Source organism: Procambarus clarkii, chromosome 79 (genome assembly GCF_040958095.1).
Source record: "Procambarus clarkii isolate CNS0578487 chromosome 79, FALCON_Pclarkii_2.0, whole genome shotgun sequence".
In the NCBI taxonomy this organism is placed as follows: Eukaryota; Metazoa; Arthropoda; class Malacostraca; order Decapoda; family Cambaridae; genus Procambarus; species Procambarus clarkii.
The window spans coordinates 8,924,284-8,942,339 of NC_091228.1; the positions used below are offsets into that span (position 1 = coordinate 8,924,284).

The 18,056-nt window shown below is 43.0% G+C and overlaps 1 protein-coding gene across 1 annotated transcript in view; it reads right to left on the reverse strand.

Moving 5' to 3' along the window:
* Nucleotides 1-1,686: 1,686 nt before the first annotated feature.
* The window catches only part of LOC123764584 (murinoglobulin-1-like), a 111,308-nt gene continuing 94,938 nt past the window's right edge, over nt 1,687-18,056 (reverse strand). Inside the window, 4 exon segments of the mRNA XM_069314656.1 lie at nt 1,687-1,917; nt 7,007-7,158; nt 7,902-8,175; nt 15,113-15,217. Of these exon segments, the coding sequence (XP_069170757.1) occupies nt 1,687-1,917; nt 7,007-7,158; nt 7,902-8,175; nt 15,113-15,217 (762 nt within the window).

The following is an 18,056-nucleotide window of genomic DNA, read 5'->3' on the forward strand; positions in this document are numbered from 1 at the left end:
CCCACAAGATGGGTATGGGGTGCATAATGGGGTGGGGTGACTTGGCCAAACGTGCCACATCAAAACCACAAGTTGACATTGAATGTGAATTAACAATGAGACAAGTAAGATTTATACTAATACATTTATACTAACTCTGTTGAGCGTTGACCATTTATACATCAAATCTGTTGATGTGAGCACTTTAGTTCAGTCTGCCGTTTAAAGAAAAAAAGAGCATATCAATGGTATATCACAGAAAACGAATTTATCATAAACTCATGTATTTGTCTTATCATATTGAACTGCATTCATATTTTTAATATATAACAATATGAATATACAAATTTCTGTAAATCCCCTCCCATGTTGGAATCTGTGGAAATGAATGAGCAAATGTGCTGGCTGAAGGCGCTGAAGGAAACCACATTGGTTTCATTTTGGATACAAATGTCCATGGAGATTCAAAATGGAAACTAATTATATAGTTGAACCTGCAGAGAGGAGTTTAAGAATCTGTGTTGAGAGTGATGGACACAGCCTTCACAATTATACTTCAGAGAATGTAAACATCTAAGAGTCATTAGAAATATGTGTAGAATAATAAACCCTACATTGTTTGAGTTTGGGAAAACACCATTTGTGATATATAGATACTAGCTGTTCCTATAAAGATTCACCCATTTTGCACCAGCAACTATAACATATAAGATTTTAAGAGTTGACGAATGTTAATATTCTTGTTTGATAAACTGTGAACTTGAGACATAGTTAATAAGAACATTCCAATTATAACACAACAAAAAGTTTTCAGATTCTTTCACACCACTTTCCAGCAACTTATATAATTTATATAAATTATTTTAGGGAATAATACATAAATTATATATTTAAACATGATATAGTGTTTAGTGGAATGCATAAGGAGTCAAATTGTGTTAAAAAGAGCGATTTTTAGAAAATTTGGAAAACTACTTTTTTCTGTTCATATTATAACTAAATGGATTTTAAAGGTTTCACTCAGCCAATATATATCATTCACAATTTATTAATGAATTTTACAAAAAAACACCATAAATTTTATATTTAAACATGTAAAAACTATTTGTTTTACATTTGGAAGAAAATAATTGTAGAAAAACTATTTATAATTAAACCTTTGTGTTTGGATTTTTTGAGTAAAAGTTTCTCAAAGGCTCTCCTGCACCATTCTCAATGCAAATCATTCCCACACCTATGGGAAGAGATAGGCGAACGTTGTGTAGATGATTTGTGTTTCCTGGGCTGTTACCTAGCAGTAAATAGGTACCTGGGAGTTAGTCAGCTGTCACGGGCTGCTTCCTGGGGTGTGTGTGTGTGTGTGTGGTGTGGAAAAAAAAAAGTAGTTAGTAAACAGTTGATTGACAGTTGAGAGGCGGGCCGAAAGAGCATAGCTCAACCCCCGTAAAAACACAACTAGTAAACACACAACCACAGACACACGTACACACGCACTGACATACACTCACACAGCGACAGACACACTCACACAGCCACAGACACACGTACACAGACACACTCACACATACACTCACACAGCGACACACATACGCACACACAGCCACAGACACACGTACACAGACACACTCACACATACACTCACACAGCGACAGACACACGCACAGACACATACACTCACACAGCCACAAACACACGTACACAGAAAGACTAACAGAGTAAGCTCACCTGCAAGACAGCACATCCCTGGCCCTCCATAGTGATGGAGACCTTGGTGGGAACAGTGGGCAGCTTTACCAACTGCTGCAGCAGTTTGTTGTCGTCGGTGACGGTGAAGGGGTGTGCCAAGCCGCTAGCTGTCACCGTTGCCACCACGTTCAGAGGTCCCTGGTACAAGTGGGTCTCGTACAGTGCCAGCGCCTGGAGGGCCACCACCGTATCCTGCATAATGGGGACAAAACGTCCTGTTAGTAGAGACATTTTTCAATTATGATTTTCCCCTAACATTCACGATGCTTCCTTTAACTGAAAATATGTTTCATTATGTACCTACGTGTTAGTTTCAGATTCAACACCATAGATTTGGAAAAGTTTCAGTAAACATAATTCCGTTGAGCAATTACAAGTAATATATGTACAGGTGCAAGTATTGTGTAATGCCAACCACTTGCTTCGCACAATCCCCTCTTCATGCTGATATTCTCAAAGTACTTCTGTTTCTCATATTACCTAACCCACAGCTCTCACCATCAAACTACCCTAACTCTTACATTTGGTTAGCAATATTAATTTCTTAATTAGCTAAGGTTCCATTCGTTTTTAATATGCAGACAAATTTCACAAATGTAATATCCATCTTGTTCATACAAACATGTTTTGCAGTCAACCTTAAACATTTTCCACCTAAACACTATCAAGACAAGGAGCTAGTGTTGTCTCAGCAACACAACTCACAAAATACGGCAAACTTCTCGCTGTTGCCACATTCCCAAGTACCGCTCCATTATGTAAATTAAATTAGTAGAAGAGAGGGACCTCTTTAGTATTGTTTACAGTTATTCTAGACATGTGTGGAGATGTGGTGCACCCGTCACGTCCCGAGTACAGGCAACACACACACCTGAAGTACCACCTGAATGAGAGGAGGGGATGAACCAGCCTTGCTTGATCTGATATTTACCCTAAATGAGTCGGATATAAGGGAAGTTAAGTTGGAAGCCCTATTGGGAATGAGTGATCATAGTGTATTGAGCTTTGAGTACCTGGTTGAGCTAGGAATTATCACCCCCAAAAAAGAACTGGGAACCAAAGGGCTGGCGTACCGAAAGGAAAACTATGAGGAAATGAATAAATTCCTATGGGATATACATTGGGACACAGAACTCGGAACCAAGTCCGTACAAGACATGATGGACTATGTCACCCAAAAATGTCAGGAGGCTGTAAGCAGGTTTGTCCCAGTCCGACAGGAAAAAACAGAGAAGCAAAGGAAGAATCCGTGGTTTAATAAGGAATGTATGAAAGCAAAGGAGCAGAACAAAAGGGCATGGAGGAACTTCCGTAATAACAGAACACCAGAAAGTAGAGAGAGATACCAGAGAACCAGGAACGAGTATGTCAGTGTGAGAAGAGCAGCTGAGAAAAGGTATGAAAATTATATAGCTAAAAGCCAAGACCGAACCAAAGCTACTACACAGTCACATCAGGAGGAAGACAACAGTGAAGGAACAGGTGATGAAACTTAGGGTGGGCGAGGACAGGTACACAGAGAATGACAAAGAGGTGTGTGAAGAACTCAACAAAAGGTTCCAGGAGGTCTTTACAATAGAACAGGGAGATGTCGCGGCGCTAGAAGAGGTGGCAGCAAACCAGGTGACCTTGGATAGGTTCGAAATTACAGGAGATGAGGTCAAGAAGAACCTATTGGAGCTGGATGTGGGAAAAGCTGTTGGGCCGGATGGAATCTCGCCATGGGTATTGAAAGAGTGTGCAGGAGCACTTTGCCTACCACACTCCATAGTGTATAGTAGGTCACTGGAAACGGGGGACCTACCAGAAATATGGAAGACTGCTAATGTAGTACCAATATACAAAAAGGGTGACAGACAAGAGGCACTGAACTACAGGCCAGTGTCCTTAACTTGTATACCATGCAATGTGATGGAGAAGATTGTGAGAAAAAAACTAGTAACACATCTGGAGAGAAGAGACTTCGTGACAACCCATCAACATGGGTTCAGGGAGGGTAAATCTTGCCTTACAGGATTGATAGAATTCTACGATCAGGTGACAAAGATTAAACAAGAAAGAGAAAGGTGGGCGGACTGCATTTTTGTGGACTGTCGGAAAGCCTTTGACACAGTACCCCATAAAAGGTTGATGCATAAGCTAGAGAAACAGGCAGGAGTAACTGGTAGGGCGTTCAAGTGGATAAGGGAGTACCTAAACAATAGGAAGCAGAGAGTTACAGTGAGGGGTGAGACCTCTGACTGGCATGAAGTCACCAGTGGAGTCCCACACGGCTCTGTACTTGGACCTATCCTGTTTCTGATATACGTAAATGATCTCCCAGAGGGTATAGACTCATTCCTCTCAATGTTTGCTGACGACGCCAAAATTATGAGAAGGATTAAGAGAGAGGAGGACAGCTTGAGGCTTCAAGAAGACCTGGACAAGCTGCAGGAATGGTCGAACAAATGGCTGTTAGAGTTTAATCCAAGCAAATGTAATGTAATGAAGATAGGGGTAGGAAGCAGGAGACCAGATACAAGGTATCACTTGGGAGATGAAATACTTCAAGAGTCCGAGAGAGAGAAAGACCTGGGGGTTGATATCACGCCAGACCTGTCCCCTGATGCTCATATCAAGAGGATAACAGCAGCAGCATATGCCAGGTTGGCTAACATAAGAACGGCCTTTAGAAACTTGTGTAAGGAATCTTTCAGAACATTATATACCACATATGTCAGACCAATCCTGGAGTATGCGGCACCAGCATGGAGTCCATGTCTAGTCAAGCATAAGACTAAAATGGAAAAGGTTCAAAGGTTTGCCACCAGACTAGTACCCGAGCTGAGAGGTATGAGCTACGAGGAGAGACTACGGGAATTAAACCTCACTTCGTTGGAAGACAGAAGAGTTAGGGGGGACATGATCACCACATTCAAGATCCTCAAGGGAATTGACAGGGTTGATAAAGACAGGCTGTTTAACACAAGAGGCACACGCACTAGGGGACACAGGTGGAAACTGAGTGCCCAAATGAGCCACAGAGATATTAGAAAGAACTTTTTTAGTGTCAGAGTGGTTGACAAATGGAATGCATTAGGAAGTGATGTGGTGGAGGCTGACTCCATACACAGTTTCAAGTGTAGATATGATAGAGCCCAATAGGCTCAGGAACCTGTACACCTGTTGATTGACAGTTGAGAGGCGGGACCAAAGAGCCAGAGCTCAACCCCCGCAAGCACAACTAGGTGAGTACAACTAGGTGAGTACCTGCAACAAGGCTAGTCCTGCCTGTGTGTGACGAGACATCCCAGGTACAGGCAACACACACACCTGAAGTGAGGACCCAGACAGGAGTCGAAGGGGCTGATATTTTATCTGTATACTCAGCGAGAAATCCATGTAACAGTGAACACCAGCCAGTGGACAGGATAATTATCTAAGTGTAGTTCCAGGATGAGAGCTACACTCATGGTGTCCCGTCTTCCCAGTACTCATTGCAGTATAACATTTTCACACTACTTCGGTATAAACTTTATGCCTACATCATGCCCATCTGTCAGGGCGCCATTATGCCTGTCAGGCACCTGACAGCTGGGTGGACAGCACTTCGGATTCATAGTCCTGAGGTTCCGGGTTCGATTCCGGTGGAGGTGGAGACAAATGGGCAAAATGTTTCTATCACCCAGATGCCACTGTTACCTAGCAGTAAATAGGTGCCTGAGAAGTTAGACACCTGCTACGGGTTGTTTCCTGGGGATGTGTAACAAAAAGGAGGCCTGGTTGAGGACCGGGGAGCGGGGACGCTAACCAACGAAATCATCTCAAGATAACCTCAGAATAGATCATATATTTCACAAAACATGGCAGGCAACACGTGAATAACGACCGAGTTTCCTACACCACTTAAGAGGAGAGCATGGATAAAGAACTCCAAAAGTCAACTACCGGTGGCAGGTCAGAATGTAAGGGGCCCCTCATGAAACATGACAACCATCAAGACTATAGTGAAGCACTCGAGTCACACCGCCAGTACCACCAGACCCCTGATTTCCTTATTTAAGGTTACAAATCCAACTCTAAACACAAATAACGGGAAGAAGACAGAAAAGCAGCACAAAACAGTGGCTTCCACTTATCCTAACACATCCCTAAAACACATGAAGGAAACCACAGAATAAAAGCAAGGCTCAGACTCCGCCGCTACCACCACCGAGGGAGCAACACCAGACAGCCGTCTACTGCACCTTAACATCTGGAGCTCGCGGGGACTGTGGAACAAGGACTTAATACACTGGGGGTTCTGTGGTATAAGGACTTAATACACTGGGGGTTCTGTGGTATAAGGACTTAATACACTGGGGGTTGTGTGGCACTAGGGATTAATACACTGGGGGTTCTGTGGTACATGGGCTTAATACAATGGGAGTTCTGTGGTACAAGGACTTAATACACAGGGAGTTCTGTGGTACAAGGAGTTAATACACAGGGAGTTCTGTGGTACAAGGACTTAATACACTAGGGGTTCTGTGATACAAGGACTTAATTAATACACTGGGAGTTCTGTGGTACAAAGTCTTAATACACTGAAGGTTCTGTGGTACAAGGACTTAATACACTGGGCTGCTACATAGAGGACAGCCCAGAAATATGTTTTTCCGCTCCACAGTGCTCAACTTGTGTATATTTCTTTGTCAGTTTCTTTCATATCATCATTTCTTTTGTTCAAAAGAAATTATACGAGTTCTTCTATTGCTAAAGAACATGAAAGTAAACAAAATTCTGCTAAATTTCCATGCAATAAAATGGTTGGTTGTATAGGCAAGACATGTGGGTAACAATGATGGTTGTATAGGCAAGACATGTGGGGTAACAATGATGGTTGTATAGGCAAGACATGTGGGTAACAATGATGGTTGTAAAGGCAAGACATGTGGGTAACAATGATGGTTGTATAGGCAAGACATGTTGGGTAACAATGATGGTTGTATAGGCAAGACATGTTGGGTAACGACGATGGTTGTATAGGCAAGACATGTTGGGTAACAATGATGGTTGTATAGGCAAGACATGTGGGTAAATATGATGGTTGTATAGGCAAGACATGTTGGGTAACAATGATGGTTGTATAGGCAAGACATGTTGGGTAACGATGATGGTTGTATAGGCAAGACATGTGGGTAACAATGATGGTTGTATAGGCAAGACATGTGGGTAACAATGATGGTTGTATAGGCAAGACATGTGGGTAACAATGATGGTTGTATAGGCAAGGCATGTGGGTAACGAAGGAGAATATTACCTGTGTGGAATAGAATCCTCCTTGGCCATTCCTCTGCGCCGTGATCCACTTGACCACCTTCCTAGCCTGCTGCTCGTATTGTTTAGGGTCAAGGGTCATCATGGCCATGATGGCGTAGCCAGCTGTTTCCACCCCTACAGCCTTCGTCTTGCCTGATTATGCAATACGTAATTGTTGTATGAAACATATCAATCATTTGGACACAGGTAAAATATATCCCTGACCACAAGACACGTAGATAATAATTTTTTTTCGCTTTGACCATCAGAGCCTCGAACCCAGAACCACCAAAGCAGAAGACTTGTTCTACCAACCAAGCTACGAGCACCCACAATAAGGGAGGAGCTCAGAGAGACAGCTGGTTTTTCAGTCAGATACCAGTTGTGGTGCTTGTAGCCTGGTTGGTAGAACTAAAGTTGTCTGCTTTTGTGGCATTTGGTTCGAGGCTCTGATGGTCTACGTGAATGAAATGTAAAATAAATTAAAACAAATGCTGTAAACAATCATCTTAAAACTAAAGTTCTTTTTAAAACTTCTTTTTAACCGAACAAAATTTATTACGTGATTATTTTGATTAGGCTGCAAATATCAAGCCACAATACACGGGTTCTTTGATTAGATATATTTATATTGATTTACCTGTGTTTATTTTCAAATATAAATTATTCTAGGAGTTGCATTTAATAAAACAATAATGAATGACATTCATCTCAATTTTGTTTTTGATTATAGCTTTATTTAAGGCCTATCAAGCTCGCCTAAAATTATAACCATAACTACTTGTCAGTACAACCAACAAGATTATTCATTCGTAAGCAAAGTTAAAGAGAAAATAAATATAATGCTTACGCACTTACTAAGGTAACACCTTATACCCTTCTTCCCCCGATTATACCTGGTCCCTTGGGCAGCTCCCAGTGAGTGGAGTTCTTTGTCACAACAGCTTGTTCCAGCAATTTCTGGAGAATTACTTCGGCTTCAGGAAGCTTAGCCAAGGCGAAAGCATAGGCTTTGAGCGCCATAACGTAGAGGTCAGAGGAGGAGTCTGCTTGTAGACACTGGGCAGCCAAACAGTCGGCCTGGCTGCATGACTTGTCATTGGCCTCCAGGAGAGCAATCATCACATAGGCTGTTAGAGGCACGGGAGAGTCAATTCCATCAATTCCTCCCTGTTAGAAATGTGATAACATATTGTTATAGGATCGCCTGAGTGTTGAACTCTACTGCATGTTCTTGCAAATTCAATCATCAGTTCCTAACACATAACTTACTTTCAATTATTTCATTCTGAAAATCTTTGTCTGATCATTGTTTGTTGGTGGTCCTTGTTGGTGTTCAGAGTCAGGTCTGGGTTGGTAGAAACTTAATTGTTGGTTGTTACGTTGTCCGCGTATATGTGCCCAGTTTTGGGTCTGGTTGGTTGGGATCCTTGCCTGGAGTGCTGCCTTCTCTTCTCTCTTCCTTTGGTGGGAGTGGTGTAAGGTGAAGTGTTGGAGGTTTTTAGGCGTTGTCGCTAAGCAGGAGGCAGCCAGGAGGTTTGGCCTGCTGCGGGTTGCTTCAGGCTCGACTCTAGTGTGCATGTGCGGTTGAATGCTGGGGTTGACTGCTTTGGGGAGATTTTTGAGTGTAAGGAGCGTATTTGTAGGTTGCATACAGAGTTGGCTGAAGGTGTTCGGGTGCGTGCTCGTGTGGCTGAGCGTGTGGATGGGAGAGGCTCTTCCCCTTTCTTTTAGGGTGTCAGAAGGCTGCGAGGGATTCTGTTCTTCTTACGGGCCTTCGGCCGCCTGATGGTTCTGTTTTTTCTTGCATGGAGGGGGTTCTGCTTTACATGCGGCGGGAATTGAAGGCGCTCTATGGGGCGGTGCAAGGGGATGGTGTGCTCGCAGATTTGTTTTTGGATGGGTGTACCCTGGTTTGTCAGAGGCGGACTGTGCCCGCTTGGTGAGGGATGTTTCGTTGGGGGAACTTCTGGATGAGGTCCAGTCGTTTCATACGGGAAAGGTGCCCGGTGTGGATGGCCTTCCCGTTGAGTTCTATATTACCTTTTGGGATGTGTTGGGGGAGGTCCTTTTGGATGTGGTGCAGGCTTGTCTGCAGGTGGGTGCCCTGCCTGACTCCTATTGTGACGGGATCGTGCGGCTGCTCCCGAAGCCGAGCGATTTGCAGTTTTTTTTTCGAATTGGAGGCCTATTACGCTTTTCAATGTTGATTATAAGATTTTGTCTAAGGTTTTAGCTTGTCGCTGTGGAGTTGTCGGGCGTCGGTGTTCTCTGTAGAGCAGTTTTGTGGTGTTTCTAGTCGTGCCCTTGGGAATTGCAATTCTTTGATTCGTGACATGCTTCTGTACGCGTCCGAGTATCGCTTTTCAGCGGCGATGATCAGCTTGGACTGATCGAAGGCCTTCAATTGGGTGTCGTTGACGTTTGAGTTCCGTGCGATGGATCGGTTTGGGTTTCCGTCGATGTTTGTAGATTGGGTGCGCATGTTGTATGCCAGGTGTCACAGTCGCGTTTGTGTGAATGGGTTTTTTAGTTCCTTTTTTCGATTTGCCGTTCTGTGCATCAGGGGTGCCCCATGTCTATGCTCTTGTATGTGATTTTTCAGGAACGTCTTTTTCGGGCGGTCAAGGCATGTTCCTTGATTGTGCCTCCTCTTCTGCCTTTGGGTCTTCGGCAGCCTATTTGCAGGTATGCTGACGATACCGTTTTGTTTGTGGCTTCAGTGGGTTCGGTTGGTGCTGTTCAGGACGTTCTCCTGCGGGTTGAGTCTGCCACGGGGGCAAATCCTGCAAAGTTGTGTTTGATGGGTATCGGTGAGTGGGCCTCCCGCCTGGTGTAGGGAGGGTCGGGGTTTCCGGTGGTCTTGTCGCTTCGGGTTTTTGGGGTTACCTGGTTTGCCTCTTATGACCATTCCTTGGAGTGGAATTGGGGAGCTGTCTCTCGTTCAGTTGGGGTTGCGGTTGGGTTATTGTTGTGTCGTCAGTAGACGATCTACCAGCGGGCGTTGGTTGTTACGTGTAAGGTTCTGTTGCGAGTGTGGTGGTTGATGGCTCGGTGTTTTCCTTTGGATCGCCTGAAGGCCTTGGATCAGGAGAGGCTGGTGTACAAATATGTGTGGTGTGGTCATTATCAGCCGGTATGTCATTCGACGCTGGTGTTAGGGGTGAGGGAGGGAGGTGTTGGTATTCCCGACGTCTTTACTAAGGCCAGGGCCCTCTTCTGGGTCTCGCTGTGTCAGGGGCTGATTCTGGGCGGGGGGGGGGGGGGGTTAAATGCGCTGTTTTTTTTTCTGCTCCATTCGGTTCAGTTGCTTTGCTTGGTTAATTTGGAGGTTAGTTGGGAGGTAGCTTTGTTTACCCCCTGTTTATTCTTGGGCCGTGGAGGTTCTTCGGGCGCTCTGCCGTCATCCCTTTTTGTTTTCCTTTTCGTGTAAGGCTGTATATGGGGTGTTGTTGTCTCGGGTTGCCTCGAGTGGAGGACTTGTTACCCTGTTGGATTGGGGTGGAATCTGGTCGTGTTTGAGGGGGAGGGTCTTGGCGCCTCAGCAGCGGGAGTTAATGTTGCAGTTTCTGCATTTGTCGCTGGTGACAAGTGAACGGTTTTGTTTGCTTGGCTTGCGTGATTCTGAGGCGTGTGTGCACTGTGGCTTTAGTGAATCGCAGGTGCATGTCTTTTATTTTTGTGACCAGTTGCAGGGTTTACCTGGTATCAGGATGTCCTGGAGGTGTTTTGTGGACCGGAGTGTCAGAGTGGTGTTTTGCAGTTTTTGTTCTTGCATTTTCTGGGTTGTTCGCAGAGGGTGTGCAAAACGTTGTGTTTCGTTTGTGGATTATGTGTTTTGTGTGTGGGTTGGGAGGCGGGAGGGTTATGGGGTCACTTGCATTTTTTTTTTTTTGTGAGGGTGCATGTGGTTTACCTGGTGTTGGTTGCAACGCGCTTTTCCTGCAGAGTTTGGTCAGTGGTTTACGGATGTCTATGTTAGTGGGTTGCTTTAGAGTGCGTCGGTGCGTCGGTGGTTGGGCGGTGGTGATTGGTCGTGGGAGGGGTTGGGGCGTTGTTATGGGTTTGGGGTGTGGAGGAGGTTTCAGGGGGTTGCTTTAGCTGTGTGTTCCCTTCCCCGTCCCTTTGGGCCTCCTTAGCGGGGGTTGCATGTGGTTGTGTGTGTATTCCTTGTGGTGGTGCTGCTCCTGTCCGTGTGTGGTGTGTTTTGGTGCCTCCGGGCACCGAGTGTGTCAGTGTGCATGGGGAGTGTGGGTTTGGGGGCTGTTTTCGGCTTCTGCGTGGACCTGAGTTTTTTTGTTTTTTAGTTTTTCAGCTTTTTTTTTGTCCTGGTCCGCCTTGGCCTATGCTCTTTGTATTTGGGTGTTTTGTTGTGTGTGGTGTGCAGTTGTGGTGTGGGTGGTTGTGTGTGTATTTTTCTTGTTGTTTGCGTGGGTGTTTCGTGTGCGTGTTCAGGGTTTTCTGTGCTTTTGTCTCTATGTATATATTTTTGTGTCTTGTGTGTTTGTCCTGTGCTCCTTTGTTAATGTGTGTGCGTGGTGTGGTTGGCGTTGTGTGCGTGGTCATCTATCCACGTTTGTTATGTGTCTGTTTTCTGTATTCGGTTGAGAGTGTGTTTTATGTTATTTATGTTTTTTATTTATGTATTTTTCTGTGTTCTGTTATATGTTACTACGTATCTGTGTTCTGTTTAGACTTGTTTTTTATGATGCCCGTGTCGGGATATCGGGGTTTTGCCCTGTATTGTGTTATATTTTTTATGTGTCGCTTGTGTATGTTTTTTTTTTTTTAACTGTTCCTGATGCTGTTTACTGTTCCTGTTACTGTCCCTGTTTACTGTTATTCGTTATTATTTTATATATGTACCGGATTTCTTTTGTGTTTTGTGTGTTCTGGTATTTGTTTTATTTTTAAAAAATAAAAAAAAATATTGGGTCCCACCAATGACCCTCAGAAAAAGGGGTTTCATTTTATATAATGCAGTTTTTCTAGGAGGGGGGCTGAACTGTGGCTCCCTGTAGCTCACCTCTGAATAGATAAAAATGGGACTTACCAGGGAAGAGAGCAAAGATCAGCCCACCTTTGGTGGGTAGATCTTTGACATATATGAGGGAAACTCCTTCCAAGGTCCACACAAGCTCAAAGGGACCAAGAAAACCAGGTAATGAAATGATTCGTGGTATATCCAAAGAGCCCTTAAAAAACGAAGCCCACGAAAAATTAGAAAATACTGTCGGCAAAGTCGCAAGGTCCCAAATAACACGTGCCCAAAGACACACTGCGGCTTTCTAAATACAAAACCGTGAAGTGCTGCAATCAGACAACAAAGGATGCACTCCCTGCCAAACAAATCAAGGACCAATAACCAAAGGACCCATCTGAACGCCAACCTTCTCAATCTGACCAAAAAAAAAAAAACAGGAAGAAATACGCCATGGACGAAAGAACAAAACGCACACTTCCAGAGGAGAGCGAGAAGCTTCTCAACACCACAACTGGAAGCAATGCCCAACAAAAACAAAGACCTCCAATGAGAAGTCATAGACCAAAGGGACAAAAGAGAACAGAGGAGACGACAAAACCCTGATCCAGAGACCAAGATGGTCAAGGAGTAAAATGAGCAGGCCAAAGGTGAACAATTGCACGGGACAATTTGGAAAATAGTGTCGAGATAGTATAGACACCGAAGGACAGCAAAAGTAGCTCCTCCTAGACCGAATTACAAAGAGGCGACAGTATTCAGCACATGATGTTGACCAACAAACAACTAAGATTAAAAGAGAGAGGACCACAAAAACTGAAGACAAACCATAAAGTGATACAAATGAGTGAAACCTTATACTGCCCCTGCGACAAATGAGGCAGTTATGATTCTTAAGCTTATTTATAGCTCGCCATACAGATGGCGAAAGATCAGAGTAAGAAACTCCACGCATGAGGAGTCCAGAACGTCAAACCAAAGGGAAAAATCTCTGGAGAGATTTGCTGAGAGACATGTGATCGGAAAAAAGGTGCTTCAAATGATTATTGTGTATGTAAACATTCAGTGTGTGGAAAATTTCCGCCAACTACATCATTATTATAATCATAGAAATGAAATACATCAGAATAATTATTTCTATATCATACATCTGAATCCTACATCAGAATTATATCAAAATCATCTATTAGATCCTACACGACAATACCACAACGGTCACGTCCACCATTAGGCCTATGGATGCCTACGTGACTGTGTTCGTGTATCTTCAAGGATCAATAAGGTTCAATAAGAAGCTGTCTTAATTGAAATACCATTGCAACATGTTTTGGGCTTCCGGTGATGTATTTTCAAGTTTTAAATAAAGAATCAATCTGTACTACTAGTACTATCTATAATCATTAGATCCAATACATATTTATCTTTCAATCCCGATTGCTCTCAATAATCTGTCTAGACATTAACAATTATTAATCCATATTCAATGTTGGCCTCTATCACTTGAGAGAGGGAGGAGCTACCTCCGAGAGCAAGCGTCCACGAGCGCCTTGAGGCCCAGAACCCATTGTTTACATACAGAGTGAACACGTGACGATGCTTGAGACTTTTATAATAAGATTAACACCACATAAACAATCTAATTATCACCAGAATAGCTCCCTAAGACACTCAGGGAGGTGGTGAACTATAAATCAGAACAAATTACTGATACATGTATCTAAATACGAGTGTAGAGAGCGGTACCCTCCAGCATGTGTTGACTGTTGACCGCTCACCACTACCACGGATAGCTTAATCCTCATAAAAACTCTACAGCGTGTATCTATTCACTGCAGTAATGCGGTTATATCATTAAAATACTGTGGCTAATCTCATCAGAATCTGGCAACTGGTCAGTTGGGCATCAGTTCTCAATTTGGATAGTTATTAGTTATTACTAGTTATTAGTAATAACTAGTTATAATTAGTTATAACTAGTTATTTACTAGTTATTACTTATTATTAGTAATAATTAGTTATAACTAGTTATTTACTAGTTATTACTAGTTATTACAATTATTATTATAATAGTAATTATAGTTAATAACTGGATAATTATTAGTTACAAACATCAGTTATTAAGTGTTTGTAAAGTGTAAATTGGTAAATTGCATGCTCTTATGACCTTAATATGTCCATATAAATTGTTAATCGTTATGTAGAGGGGAAAAATCAAGCAATCAAGTGAGCATCCATCTTAATCTTTACAATTTGTTCTGAATATATGTACAAATATCTATATATAAATATAATTCAACTGTATAAATTATCAATTGCTATCACATTTATGATTAATTTATCATAAGTGCTTGCATATTTGCATATAATATCTTGCTTGTATCATATAACTAGTTGTTATAATTACTAGACATGATCTCAGTTATTGGGTATGCAGTTTAAGAGCGAGATTAGACTGTGTAGTGTTCAGAACTTTTGATACTAAAAGAGAACCAGTATTTAGAGTCACTGAACTGTGTTTTATCATTTTATCATTTAATCCATTGTAAACTACAATGCTGATGTGTTTTAAATGCCAACAGGTACATTGTGTTTCTTCCATCAGTATCCTGGTGTTAATAAGTAAAGCCCACATAGCATCCTAAGACAAGAGGATTGGCAGGACTTTGTATAAGCTAAGGAATTATAAGTTCATTTATTTTGCATTCTTATTTTAAAGTATCATTTATTAAGTTCCAGTCCATTTAATTTCCTCATTTAAGTCCCACATAAATGAGATTTTAGCCTTCAACGTGTGACATATCACACATGTGTGACATGTGTGGCATGAAAGAGTAATGCCACAACAGATCACATTATTCCAGCATTATGTATATGGAACTTGTTGAAGTCTCCTTCATAATACTGGTGTATATTTATTGAACGTCTTTTTTTGTATTTTTAACATTAAACCAATAAACAAAGAAATTACAATAGCGTAATATTACAAAAAGGAAATAATTTATAACAATGCAGGATGTGACCTGGCGTTCTAGAGCGTTTGGGACTCACCAGAATGATGGTTCAAATTCCCACATTTCTCCAAATGATTCTCATTCAATCGGTGTTATGCATGAGAAAAATACTCACTTTCATGGCCTTGCTGAAGACTTTACCAGTGTTGTTGAAGCAACCGTCCTTTCTCTGATTAGACTGAAGCCAAATGCTTGTTTGGTTCAAATCATTCTTGTCAATCTGCAATTACCAACATCAATCAGATTCAGGAAGTAGTATACAGTATACACCAAATAAAACATGAGCAAGAAAGTTATTGCTATTTGCTTCAACGACAATTAGCAGCGTTTGGGTGCTTAATTGATAGTATTACCGCAGCTCAGTAATTACTTCTCAAGAAAAAATACCAAACCCAAACATTTGAAAATGAAAAATCCCTGATGCATGGGTCGGTCCTGGACCATTATGTGTGATGGTCCACGACGGATCGAAACGTCGTCGTGTTTTAATTTTTACATATGTGGGCTGGGTATCAGGGGTGTGGGCTCAGTGTCAGGTGTGTGGGCTGGGTGTCAGGTATGTGGGCTGGGTTTCAGGTGTGTGGGCTGGGTATCAGGTGTGTGGGCTGAGTATCAGGGGTGTGGGCTGGGTATCAGGTGTGTAGGCTGGGTTTCAGGTGTGTGGGCTGGGTATCAGGTGTGTGAGCTGGGTATCAGGTGTGTCGGCTATGTGTCAGGTGTGTGGGCTGGGTGTCAGGTGTGAACTCACCTAGTTGTACTCACCTAGTTGTGCTTGCGGGGGTTGAGCTCTGGCTCTTTGGTCCCGCCTCTCAACCGTCAATCAACAGGTGTACAGGTTCCTGAGCCTATCGGGCTCTATCATATCTACACTTGAAACTGTGTATGGAGTCAGCCTCCACCACATCACTTCCTAATGCATTCCATTTGTCAACCACTCAGACACTAAAAAAGTTCTTTCTAATATCTCTGTGGCTCATTTGGGCACTCAATTTCCACCTGTGTCCCCCTAGTGCGTGTGCCCCGTGTGTTAAATAGCCTGTCTTTATCAACCCTGTCGATTCCCTTGAGAACCTTGAATGTGGTGATCATGTCCCCCCTAACTCTTCTGTCTTCCAACGAAGTGAGATTTAATTCCCGTAGTCTCTCCTCGTTGCTCATACCTCTCAGCTCGGGTACTAGTCTGGTGGCAAACCTTTGAACCTTTTCCAATTTAGTCTTATGCTTGACTAGACATGGACTCCATGCTGGAGCCGCATACTCCAGGATTGGTCAAACATATGTGGTATATAATATTCTGAAAGATTCCTTACACAAGTTTCTAAAGGCCGTTCTTATGTGAGCCAACCTGGCATATGCTGCTGATGTTATCCTCTTGATATGAGCTTCAGGGGACAGGACTGGCGTGATATACACCCCCAGGTCTTTCTCTCTCTCTGACTCTTGAAGTATTTTATCTCCTAAATGGTACCTTGTATCTGGTCTCCTGCTTCCTACCCCTATCTTCATTACATTGCATTTGCTTGGGTTAAACTCTAACAACCATTTGTTCGACCATTCCTGCAGCTTGTCCAGGTCTTCTTGAAGCCTCAAGCTGTCCTCCTCTGTCTTAATCCTCCTCATAATTTTGGCGTCGTCAGCAAACATTGAGAGGAATGAGTCTATACCTTCTGGGAGATCATTTACGTATATCAAAAACAGGATAGATCCAAGTACGGAGCCCTGTTGGACTCCACTGGTGACTTCACGCCATTCTGAGGTCTCACCCCTCACTGTAACTCTCTACTTCCTATTGCTTAGGTACTCCTTTATCCACTGGAGCGCCCTACCAGTTACTCCTGCCTGTTTCTCCAGCTTATGCATCAACCTTTCATGGGGTACTATGTCAAAGGCTTTCCGACAGTCCAAAAAAATGCAGTCCGCCCATCCTTCTCTTTCTTGCCTAATATTTGTCACCTGATCGTAGAATTCTATCAAGCCTGTAAGGCAAGATTCACCCTCCCTGAACCCATGTTCATGTGTTGTCACGAAGTCTCTTCTCTCAAGATGTGTTACTAGGTTTTTTCTCACAATCTTCTCTATCACCTTGCATGGTATACAAGTTAAGGACACTGGCCTGTAGTTCAGTGCCTCTTGTCTGTCACCCTTTTTGTATATTGGTACTACATTAGCAGTCTTCCATATTTCTGGAAGGTCCCCCGTTTCCAGTGACCTACTATACACTATGGAGAGTGGCAAGCAAAGTGCTCCTGCACACTCTTTCAATACCCATGGCGAGATTCCGTCCGGCCCAACAGCTTTTCTCACATACAGCTCCAATAGGTGCTTCTTGACCTCATCTCTTGTAATTTCGAACCTATCTAAGGTCACCTGGTTTGCTGCCACCTCTTCTAGCGCTGTGACATATCCCTGTTCTATTGTAAAGACCTCCTGGAACCTTTGTTGAGTTCTTCACACACCTCTTTGTCATTCTCTGTGTACCTGTCCTCGCCCACCCTAAGTTTCATCACCTGTTCCTTCACTGTTGTCTTCCTCCTGATATGACTGTGTAGTAGCTTTGGTTCGGTCTTTGCTTTATTAGCTATATCATTTTCATACCTTTTCTCAGCTGCTCTTCTCACACTGATATATTCGTTCCTAGTTCTCTGGTATCTCTCTCTACTTTCTGGTGTTCTGTTATTACGGAAGTTCCTCCATGCCCTTTTGTTCTGCTCCTTTGCTTTCATACATTCCCTATTAAACCACGGATTCTTCCTTTGCTTCTCTGTTTTTTCCTGTCAGGCTGGGACAAACCTGCTTACAGCCTCCTGACATTTTTGGGTGACATAGTCCATCATGTCCTGTACTGACTTGGTTCTGAGTTCTGTGTCCCAATGTATATCCCATAGGAATTTATTCATCTCCTCATAGTTTCCCTTTCGGTACGCTAGCCCTTTAGTTCCCAGTTCTTGTTTGAGGATGATAATTCCTAGCTCAACCAGGTACTCAAAGCTCAATACACAATGATCACTCATTCCCAATAGGGCTTCCAACTTAACTTCCCTTATATCCGACTCATTTAG